The sequence below is a fragment of the Cygnus atratus genome, chromosome 3 (assembly GCF_013377495.2).
Source record: "Cygnus atratus isolate AKBS03 ecotype Queensland, Australia chromosome 3, CAtr_DNAZoo_HiC_assembly, whole genome shotgun sequence".
Lineage (NCBI taxonomy): Eukaryota > Metazoa > Chordata > Aves > Anseriformes > Anatidae > Cygnus > Cygnus atratus.
In genome coordinates, this window is record NC_066364.1 from 59,581,011 (window position 1) to 59,597,905 (window position 16,895).

The 16,895-nt window shown below is 38.6% G+C and overlaps 1 protein-coding gene across 2 annotated transcripts in view; it reads right to left on the reverse strand.

Moving 5' to 3' along the window:
- Positions 1-228: 228 nt before the first annotated feature.
- STX7 (syntaxin 7) overlaps positions 229-16,895 on the reverse strand; it is a 31,877-nt gene continuing 15,210 nt past the window's right edge. For both annotated transcript variants that reach the window (XM_035538536.1, XM_035538537.2), the window contains exons 3-10: positions 12,018-12,087; positions 10,093-10,183; positions 8,241-8,378; positions 7,482-7,534; positions 6,633-6,723; positions 5,242-5,314; positions 4,204-4,286; positions 229-1,647 (exon numbers count right to left, since the gene is read on the reverse strand). In XM_035538536.1, the coding sequence (XP_035394429.1) occupies positions 1,555-1,647; positions 4,204-4,286; positions 5,242-5,314; positions 6,633-6,723; positions 7,482-7,534; positions 8,241-8,378; positions 10,093-10,183; positions 12,018-12,087 (692 nt within the window). In that variant the 3' untranslated portion in view covers positions 229-1,554. The remainder of the gene's footprint in view (positions 1,648-4,203; positions 4,287-5,241; positions 5,315-6,632; positions 6,724-7,481; positions 7,535-8,240; positions 8,379-10,092; positions 10,184-12,017; positions 12,088-16,895) is intronic.

Below are 16,895 nucleotides of genomic sequence, written 5' to 3' on the forward strand. Positions count from 1 at the left end.
AAGGATAACTTAACACCTATGTCAGCAGCCACACAGAGCAAGCATCCTTTCCTTCTAATGCTGGGGTCACAGAGGTGGGGAGGCAAGATCCATTTCTATTTCTATGTGAAGAGTATCACAGCAACAGCAGAAGAGCTGGAATTCTCTCGAGTTGTCAAGAGATAACATTGAAGACAATAGCTGTGCTTGTAAAGACAGATTCTGAAAAGAGGAGCTACTAGAAAAACGTACTCTTTAAAAGACCTTTATTTTGGTTGCACAGTTACAATTCCGAAGTCCATTTATGCTTACAATTAGATTGTTCCCAAACAACATTTCATAGTTCACTATGTAAACAGTGCATTCTCTATCGGTCGAGTGTACAAGAACTTTATAAAATACAAATCGATTTTTTCATCTGTACACTTTTCAGATTAGTTCATCAATGTCAATTAAAAATGCAAATAGATTAATTGGCAGAAAAGTGTTCAGTTACATTTTTAATACATTAGTACAAAATGGCACAAAAGGAAAAAGGTCATTTTAAAGGCTATAAGCATCAGACTTCTTAAGCAGTTTGAGTAAGTTCAACTGATTAAGAAATTATATTTAAATATGACCATTGAACTTGGAATTTAATTTGTAATCTTTTCTTCATCTGTATGGAAGACCTCACACAACTTCAGATCTGTTCATGGAAACTGAATCCTGACAGTTTCGGAACAGTAACATTCAAGTGCAGTTAGGAAGCTGGGAATTTCTATTCTTCCCAGTAAATTAAAGAATTCACAGACTAGAACTTATTTTCATCTAGCCAAGCTCATTGATACACACTTCAGATGCAAAGATATCAGGCGTATGCACATAAAACTTTATTTTTAATGTGAAAACTGAAACAAGAAATCCAAAGAATTACATCATCCACCCTACCTACCTTTGCAGGAGGCTTCCAGGCATAACCATACTTAATGCTGAATACAGAGATATATGAAGCATCTGAAAGGTTAGAGGCAAACTGAAGGCTTAATTTGAAGGCTTCAGTTGAAAAGGGAGATCACACCAACTTCAGCAACCCACATTTTGTTTTTGAACCACCCATATCAAATGGGCAGGTAGGTGAGATGGAACAGAAAAAAAAGAAAGACATTACTAGCTTAAAACTAAATTCTGAGTTGTGAATTTGTTGCCTCAAGCAACAGTTCAGGAGTTCGTTTTGGCAGCAACATTTAGCAATATCTCAGAGATAATCCACTCCTCCCCTACCTTCCTTCAATACAAGTTACCAGGATTTTGATTAACCTCTTAAACCTTACGAGGTTTTTAAGTTAACGGAACAGTTTATGGCGCTGACTGGTTTTACTGGTAAGACAGCACTCACATCCAGAGGGCAGGTAGTTATACCGACAGTAGGACTGAGAACATTACTTCTCGGGTTAAAACAAAGTCTTATAAAAAAATAAGTGTGATGAAGTACAGAAGAACCATTATTTTACTTAGCTTCACAATCAGCAAACCATGACTGTAGAAATTTCCTTTCATAACTTAAATATCAATTACAACACTTTCTCCAGAGACTTATTTTAGAGAAAGCCATAGGATGATTCCAAGAATCAATGCTCCAATAGCAAGTACACTAATGAGGATGCACATCTTCTTTCGAGACCTTTGCTGTAAATAGAGAAAAGAAAGTTGATTGAAAACTGCACTACAGTATTAGAAAACAACTCAAATGTTTTTATGGTCCTGCTGCTACAAACAAATCATATAAAGTCGTTCAAGAAAAAAATAGTTAATTTATCCATGCACTTTTATAGCTGTATTATTCAACAAAATGATTTCTATAGTGTTTTCTGGCATAAGTAACAAACTAAGGAAAGAGAATGCAGTAACTTATAATTATAAATGTTCATTGTCTAACACTTGGGAAAGAAAATGTGTGAAAACAGGTGGCCTTGTACAGAGGAAAACGGACAATCCATCTGCACAGTAGGAGGCAGAAATGGCCTTCTATAAAAAAATATTTAAAGAGTATAAATGTATATACAGAAGGGGACAAAGGACTGCAGTTTTAGACTTCCACAAGATTGACTTTGCATCTATTCACAGTTATTTAAAAGTTGTTTTTGTAAAGTTTCTTAGGTTCAAATTGCTCAAAAAAAAGACATGAGTAAGACACTCAGCTATAGAGATGTCATTACAATATAGAGTAAGTTTTAGGCACATCCAAAACTTTCTGTCAAAACTTTCATTTCCCACACAGGCCTGTAGCTTGAGATTCCAGAGCAACCAGGACCAGGAGTAGGTTATTCTTTATCTGAAGCAGCAAGAAATAAATTAGTATACTTTACTAGTGGGTTTTGCAGGCTTTTGCTAGTAGCCAAGGGATGATAACAGATCTTAGGATTCTAGGTCACAGCTCCAGAAGCAGAGCCAGGCTCTGCTCTTTCTTTTTAGCAGAGCTTCAGGTCTGCTTTTTTGTTGTTTTTCCTGCAGAACTACACCTATGTCAGTTTTTCACTGGAGTAGCCAGTTCTCTGCCCAGCACCACACAGACTACTAAGTTTCTTGTCTTAGCTATCTGTTCTCTTCTGCTAGTCTCGCTATGTTGCTACCACTTCCCCCATTGCCAGCCTAAGATTTCTTCCCCTCAGTTGTTTAATGATCTAACGTGTTAGAACTCAGCCCTTTGCTAGGGTCCCCTTCTTTTATCATCTGCTGCCAGTTTCTCTCCCTACAACTCTTACACTCCTAGTTTCTTTTTCATCCTAGAGACCACCTCCTACCAACACTGCACTGAAGTAAAGCATTTTTCCCTGTAACACTACTTAGTTAAGGTAGTGAAATAAAGACATGGAGATCTTATTTCCTTGTACACTTAATGATCATTTCTACAAGTACTAAAGCAGAAGCAATAAAAAGGGAAAGAAAGAGAGGAGACAAGCCCAGTTTTGTCCCACCAGCACTGCTCTGTGCACACACCTCACATGGCAGATGGGTGCTGCAGACCTCACCCAAGCACAAACGTGAGTTGTGAGGGTACTAACCACGTGCAGCCTATTCCCCACCAGCATGCCTAAGCCTCTTCCAGTTCCTTGAGGGGGTCAGAGCATAGAGATAGCTGCAAGTGGTTTTTCAGAGTCTTGGAACAAGGCTGAGCTTTCAAGCAAAGAAACGTTCAAATCCCAAGCTTACTACACAATCCTTTCAAACACAAGCCAATTCTCCTGAGTGTTTGGTCTCTGCTGCAAGGCACATGTGACAGAAGCTTGTCAAAAGCCTTGATAACCTTCCTTTCAGGTCAAAAGGAGTTCATCCTTTCCTCTTCAAGAAAAATTAGCACAAAGTTTTTCATTTTCAATTTCAATCCCAAAGCTAACACCTTCCATTGAAAATTTTGACTGCTACGATTTTTTTTTTCTTTTTGAATTTTGTCATTATCAGAATAGCCACCAGTCACACACAGTGATGCATTGTGCCAATTACTGCCACCTGGAATACAGTTCAAGGATGTGTCCATCCCTTCTTTCTCCCACTGAGATCTGCAAGCAATCCGTCAGACATTTTGTCAATGTACTGTCCTAGCTACTGCTAACACACAAGAGGATTATTAATAATAATAAAATCATCTAAGGACTAACTTTGACTAAAGAGGGAAGATTTATTAGAAATAATCTTATTAGTAACAAGTGCCAAAAATGTTAGAAAGAAGTCACATTAAAAGGTCTTTTCAAAGGGGCTTTTCAAAAAAAGTTTGAGAGTTTGAAATGCTTTTTGTAGCATCACCATAGCAATTAACAGAATCAGGACACACACAGCTTCAAGAAGATTTTATACAGCAAAAATTAAGGCTAGCTGGCAGCCTCTTCAGAGGATGTCCCCACTCCTCCATTGACCTTTAGAGACTCATTCCCTACACAAAGTAACTTTTTCCTTCTTGAGTTGTTAAAGGATTTTGTTTGCTTTTTTTTTTTTTTTTAAATAACAGTAAAATTCCAGGTGCTCTGAAACAACCTAGCTAATTTCACAGGAAACCCATAACTTTCAGAGGTCACTGACTTCTGAAATGAAGAATCATCTGACTATGATGCCATCATAGTCTAACACACACCTTCAGGAGAGCTTTGAGGAAAATGAAAATCAAATTCTGAACTGCAAAATTAAGTTTAAGTCTTGACTATTGAGAAAGGACAGTCACACAGAACTAGCAGTTGGTATTGACATTACCTGGTAGTTTGCTGCTCTTGACAGCTGCTGGTTTGCTTGTTGCACATGTACATCTGCATTTTCCACATTGGCTTCTATGCTGTCTGTATTTTAAAAGAAAAGATTTCAAATTTTTGTTAGTCATATCCCAGTCAAAGGTTTGGAATGCTGAAATAAACATGAGAGCACATGTGACAGCTGCCTCCATCCCCCCCCCCAAATGTCGATTTCTTCAATATCCAAAGTTTTATACCAGGCATTATGGAAGTTGGCCTTTCTTATACTTATGCCTGAGTTCATTTCTGAAACGCCCAGGTTGAATTCATCTCAGTAAGAGTCCCCTGTTCTAGAAGCTGGGCTGAGACTTGGAAACCTACCAGAAGAGAAACTTTCTCTCAGTACTTTTCTGTCATCCAACTTGCTACTGACTTCTACCCTCTGCTCAAATTAAAAAAAAGACCTATGAAGTCAGAGGAAAAACACACACAACTCCCCAAGAGGCATGAATAGAATATGATATCCTATCACACTGATGCATTTTTGTTTTTCCCCATGGAAAAATCTGAGGGGATCTTGAACATAATATGGAGTAAGGTGACAGAAAGAGCCCAGCAAATGTATTCTGGGTTTAGAAAACAGCACGGCTTAGCAGCAAACTCAGAAAACAAATTTTACAATCACATTTATTTAAAAGAATAAGCATGTCTGCCTGGAGGGTAAAGCAGAAATTTTTGCTGAATCTGCATACTTATATCACTAGTCACCACACTAAAATTCCCTCCACAAACTCTAATTTCATGAACATACAATTACAAAAACTGAACACTTTTTATACACCTATAAAAAGACATAATTAAACATGCATTTAAACTATGTTTTAAAGACACTTTTTAAAGTGGATCCCCCATCACTTCAGCCACTCTACCCATGATTAGGTTGCACCTGATTTGCTTTAGCATTAACTTTCACATTACAGGAATTTTTCCAGCAAAAGAATATACAACACTGCTGCTCCCCAGAGACAAACAACTCTTCAGAGAATATTTGAGTTGGACTTACCTATCACATCACCTTGCTCATGAATCATCATTCCTAAGTCTTTGAAAATTTCATTGATGTCCATAATATCAGCCTGAAAGGAAAAATGATCATCACATTAATTGTCATAGCATAAAACAGGATCTCTTTACATTTAGATAAAAATACTGCTCCTTTCCCTCCTGAATATGCGCCCATGATTCTTTACCCTAAATGAAAAAAAAACCTTAGTATTTATTTGGAAGACTTTTTGTATTACGAGTCAACGCTTATAATAATCAAACTAACTGAAGCTGACTGTGCACAAAGCAAACTTCACATCACTTCACGAAGAGGATCTCTCTGCTGTGGGCTCGTCTACACAAAAACTTGTCTCAGGTTAACTGAAGGAACAGGTACATGTCAACTTGGCTTAATAGATTCATTTTGATTAAACTGGTATAAAGCATATGCATCATTTCTTTTTTTTGCATTAGTTTCAGTACACCTGTTAAATACACACAAATGTCATAAGCGACACAGTTTACAGAAATTGTCTCTCTGCCATGAAATCAGGACATTGTAAGCATATGACATTATCCTATTGCCATCTGGTCACAATGAATTCATAAATGTCTCATTGCCACTGTGCATATGATCTCTTCTCAACTAATGACTGATATATATTTAGTTCATTGTATATTAACGTATGAGTGGCAAGGGAGAGATTATCATAAAGTTTATTTTTAGAACAGAATGGAGGTTTGGATGCCTTGATAAATCCCAGTTACAGCATCTTTGTTGTTAACGGTAGCGATGCGCATTCCAGGTCAGCTGGAAAAGTTCCTTTTGTCTTCACAGAAGTCACTTGATGTCAGTATTTCATCACGCATGACTTTTGGTGTACTTTACAACTTGACGCTAAATTTTTTTATTTTTTTTTAATTTTTGGATGAGCCCTTAATTACAACACTTTGAATGAAGTAGCACAACTCTGTTTCCAGAAGAAGCGTTCAAAATACAAACGAACAAAAAACTTAGAAAATGAAGATGCTGAACAATACCTTGGGAATAACTGGATAGAAAGGCACAGCTTTGCTTCACTTATAGTTTAAAAAACAACAACAACACACAACAGCAATAATCCTTTTCCTCGTAATCACACGAGCACTTTCTTAATTCTCAGCTGAACCACTGAGGTTAGGCACAGTATCAAAACCTGGCTTTCCTACAGATTTCTAATGCACATTTCACATACCATATAAAGACAGTATTTGTAGATTTGAAAAAAAAATACCCACAAACAATCCCCAACCCCAATTCCCCAAGGATTTATTTACGCCTGCAATTAATGCTTATACCAGTGTAAAACAGTGTTTTTCTTTTGTTTTAAAGCATATTCTGAAATCTGCTGTAAAACCACTTACACTTACCTCAAGCTGCCTAATGGAAGATTCCCTCTCCTCAATAAGACGGAGGTCATCTTCTGTGATTTCTTCATCTTGCACTTGTGCTTGAGGTTGACTGTCAAAACAAAAACCGACCAAACAAACCCAGAATTAAATAGTCACCATGAGAAATAACTCAGAATAAGAAGAATAAGATGACAGTCAAATACATATGGCACCAACTTTATCAGTTAACAAAACACACTTTTTTAGCCTTGCATGTCTAGCCAACAGGGAAGGTCTAACAATCACGTCTTTGATAGAGGAAGCTGCTGCTGTAGCAAATTTGCACATAGCATAGAGCTAGCTCATTGCAAATTCCAAGTATGAATGCAAGGACAAAGTTTCATCTGAATTACGAAGTGCAGAGTTTAAATCCATTTCAGGCAAAAATAAGCTGACCAATACCAACAGAATCTGAGACTGTCACGTTGTTCTTGCAGAGTATGAAAGCAACAGGAGATCCCACTTGACCAACCAGAACTTAACAGTTTTACTCTATTCACAGACTGTGCTTACCTAAGTTTGGGTAAAAAACTGGTCCCAAAGCCCAGGCGTGGACTTGGGGCAGCTTAAAGAGATGTTTAAAACTGAAGTTTGGAGAAGAAGAAAAAGGTGTGGGGGGGAGGGAAGATAATGGGAACTGCTTGTTTTTCTTCCCACCTGTCCCAACAAGAAGAGTTCTCCACACTTGCCCTGTGGAAGAAAGCCCCTGACTAAAAACCAACCTATTCCTACTCCCTCCTGAAAAAGGCAACTGATCAGGAAGTCAGCAACTCTTCCCTGCAGGCCATTTATTAATTTGAACTAGGTTAAGACTTAAATTGAGCTTACATGTCCCAAGAGACAAGTGTTCCTTCTTTGTAGGTGTCTTCAGGAGCACCGCCCTACATTCGGTGTATGAAAAAGAAATAGGTAAAAACATTATGGACCTGAAAGGAGCACTGCCAGCATTTCTACAATGAGAAAATATTACAAGACTTATAAGTCAACTACAAACTGAAACACGATTTAACATGTTCATTGCCCAATTTTGCTTTATGCATGCATAAAGCTGAAATACAAGCGAAAGCATTCAGCTCACTAAATGCCTGTTAAAATTTACAAGTACAGCAACATGTATTTGGTACAGAGTAAAAGGGCAAAACTGATATGCTAACAATAGCTCAGCTTCTCAACACTTCTCCACATCAACACTACATAGAGATCTGACAGGCGGTTCTTCCTGGTAGGAAAAGTCCTGATACCTAAATGTCCAGCAGAAGTATTTCAAGATCTACTGAAAATTGCTTTTGCAAGACTAGTGCACAAACACAGGGGCAGTCCATGCTTTTATGTGATAAAGACCAGGAAAAAGTAACAGATTTCAGAAGTTATCATTTCAATGCAATTCAGCCTCTACAATAAAATGAACTATGTAATTCAGCTATGCATGGAAGTAAGCAAAGAAAGCCACTACGCTTATATTGCACACGTTCTGCAGTATTTGCAGTCAAATACGAGCCCTTGTAAAAAGCATTACAGAGGCAAGTTTGACACTGAACACCACCACCACTGTAAACAGAGTATAATAGCGTATTTCCCAATACTTACAGATACCCTCGAGCTGGCTCTTACTCTGGCTACAAAGTCTTTTTCTTTCTCAGCAGCTTGCCTTTGCAGCCTTTGGAAATTTGTTAGTGCTGTGGTGAATTCCCCCACAAGACGATCTTTCTGTATTTTTCTTTGACGCTAGAGGAGAAAAAGTTTTACAAAGTCAAATGAGCTCAGGCTTTTCAGAACTCTGCCATTTGCAGGCTGCTCAATGCTAAGCCACAGACTCTTTTTTCCTAAACGGGTATTAGGGAGTGCTGTCTACAAAACCATTTGCATGGACAAACCTTCCTTCCCTCTGGAAACATGCAACTCTGCCACAATTTAAGCCATTTAAAGAGGAAACCAATGTTGTAGTTTCATTTAACAGCTGGAAATGGGCAGGGACAGGTCATACAGTACTCCATACGCTGATACAGGGAAACCTTCTACCTTATATCTCTCAATTATTAAATTAACTCAGTCGTTAAGTGTGAAATATTTTCATACTGTGAATTCTAAAATATGCAGAACAGACTGAATGGAGGCAAGGGTGCAGAAAAGAAAAAGGGCGTGGACAGAACACTACACATGTATTTTACATAAACACTGGAAACGTGTATTGAATGGCATACTGAAGTGGGTTCACACTGCCTTATAAGTCCTTAAAAACTGTTCCAAAGATACATGTTCTAACTTCTAGTTTTGTTTTTTTGAGGAAGATGTCAGGGAGGGAATAGGAACACAGGGCGTTCCAGAGAGCCTCAATTTCCCTAAACACATACATTACACCAAGCCTTCCTTCCAAATTTGTAAGTGGCCATAACTTTCCATTCATCAACCCAACATTTATGTATTTCATTGAGAGTTATCTTCAATGAAAGCGCTCATGATAAAAGGAGTAAAATCAAACAGTAAAACATCCCACTGCCAACTTTTCAGTTTCAAGACAGAGCATAAAGCCTGAAAATGCCATAAAGCATAAAAGTTAAATGCCATAAAGCATAAAACCTCTACGCCTGAACTAGAGGTTAATACTAAAACCAAGTGAAAACACCATTAGAAGTTTACAACTTGACAGGCAGAACACGCACAGAACACGGCCTGCCATTTGAAAACAGTTTTGGGACAATTCATTTTCCTAAAGGCTCCTTGATAACAAGACACACACTAAGCAAGTCGTTTTAGTGACAATAATCTGCATCTATGTTTTCTGGGATCCTGTTGCTCTTCCCTTATTTAAGCCATGGATTTCTTTATGGTAAGAAACAAAGGATGGTAGTCAGGAGTGTGCTAACAACAACTGCCACTTCAGAAATAACCTCCTGCCCGGATTTCACACAGACCTGGGAAAGAAGCAGCTTAAAGACTGCAGAAATTGGTTTAGTAACACCTTCTGGCCATTCCCCCTAAGAAAGGCAAAGCCCAAGGACGAGGCATAGCATATATGCTGATCTGAGATAGAAAGGGCAGAAATTATTTGTGCACAAATTATTTGGACGGTGCACAAATGTGTCCAGCCACCAGCCTCACAGTTATGGCAAGCAACAACTCCTTGCCACTGGAAGCATTCAGAGCACCCAGTGAGTCAGACCTGGCATCACTGCTACAGATTACTAAATGGCCAGCTACCAGAAATCACAGGCACGATGTACTGTCTTGATTCCTACCCTTTCAGTCAAACTACCTCATTCCTGATACTTAAAAACAACTTTTGAACAAGTCTGGGCTGCAACAAAAATACTTGTGTTGTAATTCTCTGTTATGCAAATGTCATGACCAGCTAAACACTGCTTTGAAAGCCTGAAGTCACTCAAATACTCTACATAAGCCAACATGATAGTCAAACAAGCCACGCTCTTTGTTTTTATACCTGTTCACTTGTTGCAGGCAAAGATCCAAACTCTTTGATGTATTTGTCAGTTTCTTTGGCAAGCTGGTTTGTGTACTGCTGCTTTTGTTGCCTAAAACCAAACACAAAGTTTCATTAGATGCTGTTGGTTAATCCTGTCTGAATTTCACCAGTTCTCAGAAACAGTCGAATTAAGTGTTCGCTGAAGTACATGAAGCCATCTCTATTCTGTTCTTCACTGCAAAAGTGTGACAACAGATCACCACAGATTCCAGATGAGACAGTTGCTGAAGGAATGTTTCTTGGTTTGACAGTACAATTGCTCACTTTCTTCACTGTTTTGTTGTTTTTTTATTATTTTTTTTGATTGTTACTCTAACATGCAGCAACAAGGTCCCAGTTATTGTGAGCATCTAAACATGAAATATGCTCGCTCATTGTCTATTTGAGGCTGTCAATAATTTGAAAGCACGTGAAAGACCAATTCCTGATAGTTACTGGGAAGTTTTTGTGACGAAATCTATATTCTTTCATGATACAACAGCTGTGAATTTAGCTGAAGAATTTATTAATTGCTTACCAATAGTTATAATAGTGCTTTAAAAAGCCTTGTCCTCAGCAGCATCACTACTTGTTTTCTGTTTCTCTTCAGAGAAACTTGCTGTTATCACACACTTCTTTACAAGTATCACTTTTTTCCCCCTAGAGTTACTCAGATTCTTTACCTGCTTTGCGACTGTTCCCCAGTGTATATTGAAAGTCTTTAAAAAAAAAATAAATCTGGAAAGCTATTAGCAAACAATCAACATCAATATTTAAAGTAATTAAATAACTCTTCCAGGCACCTGCAAACACGAAGGGAAGGGCCATTTGTTCAGAAAAGTGAAGAAGTGACATACGAAAACTCAAGGAAACTTAGCACATATGTTACCTTCATGAACGGACTGGAAAGAGTCCTTCAAACATTTTCTAGCCTTTTTAGTTGTGAAATTGTGTCTAGATCCTGCCTGGTTACTGCATAAACTGTGTATGTTGATTCAGTCCCCAGTAGGGCATCCACTGTAGGTTGTACCTGGCTAATGTTATGAACCCTGAACTCAGGCTACCACGAAGCAATTTGGCTGTTCACACAAAATGAATGCAACGCCTTCAGTCCAATGCACACTTCCTCCTACTATTCAATGGCCACAGTGCAGCATTAGCCACACTGAAGACTGCCAACTTTCTCACCCACAGGGTTTGCACAACACATCGTTTACTTGCATTTATGTTGCTGAGATTAATGTGGTAAAGGAGGTCGATTAAAAAAAAAAATCATACTAGTTCATTAGACTGAGCTGAGAAGTAGAGAGCAGCTGACTGGCATATTCATGAAAGCCCACTTTTAGGTGACTGAAGTATAAAGCACAGCATCTGTACTTCAGTTGTATTTCGTGGTTTTTTTTTGATTTATTTTATTCTACAGTATTATTTCTTAGTGTAACTTTCCTCATTAAAAAGACATTCCCCTTTCTCCTACAGTACTGTATCTCAAAAAAAAAAAAACAAACAACAAATACATCACCTTGTGAAACTGATACAGACAGATTTGAAGAGCTGGCTAGGGAGTGGGGTGGAGGGTTGGGAGAGCATTTGCTTTTTCAACAGTGATATTGCTTTCTGGTCCTGCTGCTTTTCCTTTGCTGACATACAGCATAAGTTTTGTACATGTTTTGATACTGCAGGCAGTGTACATGGGTAAGCCACCTGACTGGTGTACGAAGGCTAGCCAAAATTAATTTAAAGAAAAAAGAAAAGGCATCCCAACATTTAAATTTCAAATATTTCTCTATACTCGCCTTCTTTGTGAGACCAAGCACTCTGCCTAACAAAAAAAACACCTGATCACCTTCCAGAAGATTGTAAACAATGCAACGAAATTAAATGTTTTCATGTGAAGTACTCACAGCTGTTGCCTCAACTCATGTGTGTCTTGTGGTGTCCCGAGCTGATGTAGTATTCTCTGTATTTCAGCAGCTGTTTGTGAAGAGGAAGAGAAATTTTAATGGTCCACATAAATTTCCAACTTAATTTTATGCATTTTTGCTTGACGGTTCTAAATCGATAAGAGTTGACAGAAACTGATATTCAAGACTTTTTTTTAAACCTACTAAAAAGATCCACTAAGAAGTCCCAGAACAGCTAGTAAATGTTTGTGCCAACTCAAAAACAAAGCCTAGAGTTTCTTAGGGAAGGGAAGAGTTTCAAAGGAAGGGAATATATTCAACTGTCTAGGTGGAAATAGGCAATTTAAAGGTTAGCAGTTTTAATGCAGTATGTATAAATCAGGTATTTTAGTTATAATTTTGTAAATAAGTAGCACAATTTTTTTCTAGTTCAATCATATTTTATGCATGTCATTTTGGAAAGCCAAATTAAAGACTGCTAAGACGCCACTGTACAAACAAGTATTTCAGAACCAGTGCATCAATGAAGAGGCAGCAACAAAGCATTCACAGGCTTACCGCACTTAAAAAAAAAAAAGTAAATCAGGTATCCAGGTTGAAATTTTAATTTTGAGATCTTTGTTCTCAATATGTACATACATTTTCAGATGTGGGATACAAACCACTTGTGATTTCTAGATGTATTTCATACAATGAATCAGTTTTGAACTACAGAAAGAGCACTACATCTAAGCCTTTTTTTCAGGTTACTAAATTTACTCTCACATGAAAAAGCAAAGGGGAAAATGGGCAGTCACTTCAGGACATTGAGTTTTTAATCACACTACAAAATTAAAATTCTCAGTGTGCTCTATCTTAGCTTAACACCCTCGTATACTCCAAAAAGAGAGAATACATATACAAAATAACTTATTTTTGCTCATCCACAGTTTGGATCAGACTGGTCTTCCTTGTATTTCTGTGGTGCTTTCCAGGCAGACTGGTACACCACTGTGCACATACGGGTAATAAAGATACAAACAAAATGGGGAAGTTAGTAGTCAAGTTCTATATGAGTTTAAAATCAAGTATTTCAAGACAGAAGTCTTTGGGGGAAATTGAGAGGACACAAACAACTAAAAATTTAATTAGAAAAACAGCACTGTAAGATGGGTTTCACACAGTTTTCACTGTTGTTGAGCTGAAAAGCACCAAAACGTAAGTGAAAATTCTTGAATGCTTTCTACAATCAAAACCTACTGCCAAGCATCAGTTTCTCCCTGGTACCTGCTGGGGCAAGGAAGCTCTGTGCAGCCTCCTGGACCTCAATGCTTCTGCACAGCAGCTTGAGCCCAAACAGGCACCAGTGGCCACATGTACTGGTAAACAGCTATTTTGACTAATTATGCTTTCTTTTTATGTTAAGTATAATGCATTGTTTTAAAATTAACAAAAAAAGTGACTGTCCTGTTACCTTTTGAATTCAGTGATAAGCTTTAGCATCTATAAGTCTTCTTAGTAATTTACTTTCAGTAGTATTTGATCAAAGACGTTCTCCCCTCTGATTCAAGAGCCAAGGTGCTCGGTTAGTCTTGATGTCTTTTACAGGGAGAAAAAACAACCTGCAAGCACTGTCATAACATCTCTTCTTGCAGACAGAGTAGCATGTTTTACTGCCACCTAGAGGTAGAGTTATTTAACTACAAATGAAGAAGTAAAAATTGTTTTAAAAGAAGGGCTCACACCCGAGAAATTCCCTGAAACAAAGCGTGTATTTAATGTATTTGCATATCAGCTTAATTAGATATTTACCCTACTTCTAAAAATGAACACAAGCAGACGATTGAGGGGAAATTAAAAGCCAGCACAGCACAGGATAGCTGGACACTACACAGTTCTAGGCAGAGGGAAGTTCATCCCCGTTCATGTCTTGTGATTCAAGAATTCAGCACAAAATTAAAACACGTTTTTACCAAGAATCCTGTAAGCAGCATCAAGAAACATCAAAATAACCAAGTGCTAACAGGCTTTGTAACCTGTCTGGGAAACATAAAATAAAAGAATGGACATATCAAGGACTGAACTGACACTAATTTTTCTGGGCTTCCTTTAATTTAGCATTTTCCTCCTTAACCTTTCACAACAAGGATATTATTTAGAAAGAAAAAGAGCATTTCTTTTTCAGTTTTTCAATCATGGGAACTATACAGCACTTTGAAAAATGAAACATTGCTTATACAAGTAAGCAAACAGAAAAAAAGTGAAGTGGTAGAAATAAACTTTTGCCAACAGTCTTCAGCAGCAGTCTCAACACTGTTTTCATAAGAAAGCCAAAAGTTTGTCGTTTTGTACAGGCATTAAACAAGTTGGTAGGAAAAGCAGAATATAGAGAACGAAGAAGCTGACCTTGTTGCAAAATTTACAGTACGTACCTGCAGGTTTACAAGACAAAGCAATCCATCCTTTGTACTCCTTCACATTAATATAAACATGCTACAGTGTATACAGGCTTAAAAATGTATTTCTTATATTGTCTTATAGATTTTGTGATTACGGATTTCTTACTGTAGCTAATTCTCACCTAGACATTTGATACATTATAGATGTAAGCATAAAACTACCTAAACCACAGACATTTGTCTGGACTCATGAACTTGTACAAATTTCTTGATAAAAACAGAATTTGAAATAGATTCAGACAGTGCCACCTGGATCATAGAGGTGAAGCGTCTTGTTCCTTCAGACATACACACAGCGATCTCAAGAGAATTTGATTAACAACTAGCTTCAAAACCTTTAGGTATAAGTCAACGTCCCTTTCCTTCCTCAACAGAAAAGCATGGTAGCCACAGCCTCTCCTCCCGAAAGCTAGAAACAACTCCGCTGTCCTGTTTCAAAAGCAAGTACCGAGATGGCCTTGGCACTGAAGAGGAAAAGCGAAACTGCTGGAAACCTAGCATTTCTTTTTGTAAGTCAGAGGCCCCTAAACTCCCAGCTTCACCACTGATCACAGTATTCATAACGCCTTCCTTGTTTAAACAGCTTTTTGCCCCTGTGCAGGGAATTCAGGGTGGCAAAGCGCTGGCTGCTCCTTAGGTGCCTCTCAGTTCATCAGCTCTGACGCTCAGGTGTCCCAGAGAGCTGAAAGCATAGGCCTAAATCACAAGGCCATAGATCTGTGCCATAAATACACTGATAATCATCAGAAACCAAAGATGAGAGCACAGTTTTGACTGGCTCCTAGGTGACCTCAGCCCTCCAGGTTTTTCTTTCCCTACTTCCTGATTGTTGCAGCTTCCCACACCTTGTGGCAACGACCAGGGACTCTGACAACAGGAGTAATCCTCCCACCAGAGGTCCTTTCTGCCCCTCTGGGCAATACCAATCCCATGACAGAGCCTGAATGGATCTTGTGCACGACTTGAATCCATTCCAGTGCAAAGCTCGATGCCTTAGCTCGTGCTCCTTGGATATGCAGAAGTAGCTGCTGGACTTTGCTCCGGAGCTGCAGAAGCACACACACAGTGTGCACACAGACATTTTTTCAAGAAGTCGTCAGAGGCAGGCTAATGACTGTGGCCAGCCCTGCGCTGAAGGTCGAGGTAGGTGTTGGCATGTAAGGACGACCAATGGTTCTTCCGGAGCTCACACAGCAACTCCACGGGGAGCAGCACCTTGTCAGCCAGGGGTTGGCAGCAAGCCACCGCAGCTGGGAAGTCCTGCAGGAAGCAGGCTGCAAACACCACTCGATCCAAATGCATTTTCTCCAAGCAACTGCCATCTCACCTGCCAAAGGAAGCAATCTCACTCTTTCCACCTCAGAATGAGTATTAGAAAGAAGCAATACTGTATTAGTAATAAGACTTTTCATTCCTCTTCCAGCATTCCTAATCTATACTTCCTAATATGTAACAATTACCTGTTGAAAGCTACTCGGCCACTCTCTGAGCAGTCACATGCTCAGGAACAGGTCAGCCATGGTTAATGATGAGCCAGAGGAACAATTAAGACCTAACCTGAATTCCTACTGAGAAAATTACTTAAGAGCCAGCTTATGTTTACTTTTACTAGGCCAAACAGTGGTTCCATTTATAGGCAGCAGAAGCTCTTCCTCCAGGTCAAAAGAATAAAAAAGGGCACAGAAAAGAATAGCAATGCTGCTTCATATAAAAGGCCTCATTTTCCCTACGTGAGTTGCAGGAGTAGTGAGATTTACAGTGGAAATATATATATTTTTAATAAAGGTAGGATTATTTGAGAAACGTGCTCCTGACAGATTTGCAATACATTGTATTTATTCCATAGATGAAAACATATTTCAAATATTGGATCACACACTGTACTTGCTTAACAGCTGGCTTTTAGCTGGCTGGGGAAGAAGAAAGTCTTACCTCCTTTCTCCTTGTCTTCCCTTATTTTTCAGACAGCTCTGCAAAATCTTTTCCAGCACTACAAGTAAACCCACATAACTGATTGTTCTGCTGCTTGAACATGAAAATGTTTAAGATCACATAGGAAGTTTCAACTTAAAAATAAATAAAACGAAGGTCAAATGTAGACAACTTCTTGCCTATAATAACATAGGAGCAAATACAACTATCCCCAACCGAGAACTAGTCATCACAAGGCAGGCTGTAACACCAGTGCAGAAGAAAAGGAAAAAAAAAAAAAAAAAACAAATCCTTGAGTAAAATCCTAGTGTTGGAAAGGCCTTCATCCACTGAGAGGGAAATGATGAGAGGACTGCAGGTCACCCACCTTCTCTGGTAGGGCTGAGCACTACACTCAAGCACTACACTCATCTCCTAGCATGAGACAAGGGAAACAGGTGATGGTCCTGACTTGGAGCACTAACCAGTAACTCCAACTACAGGAGAGATGCCTTCCCAACTTACCTTC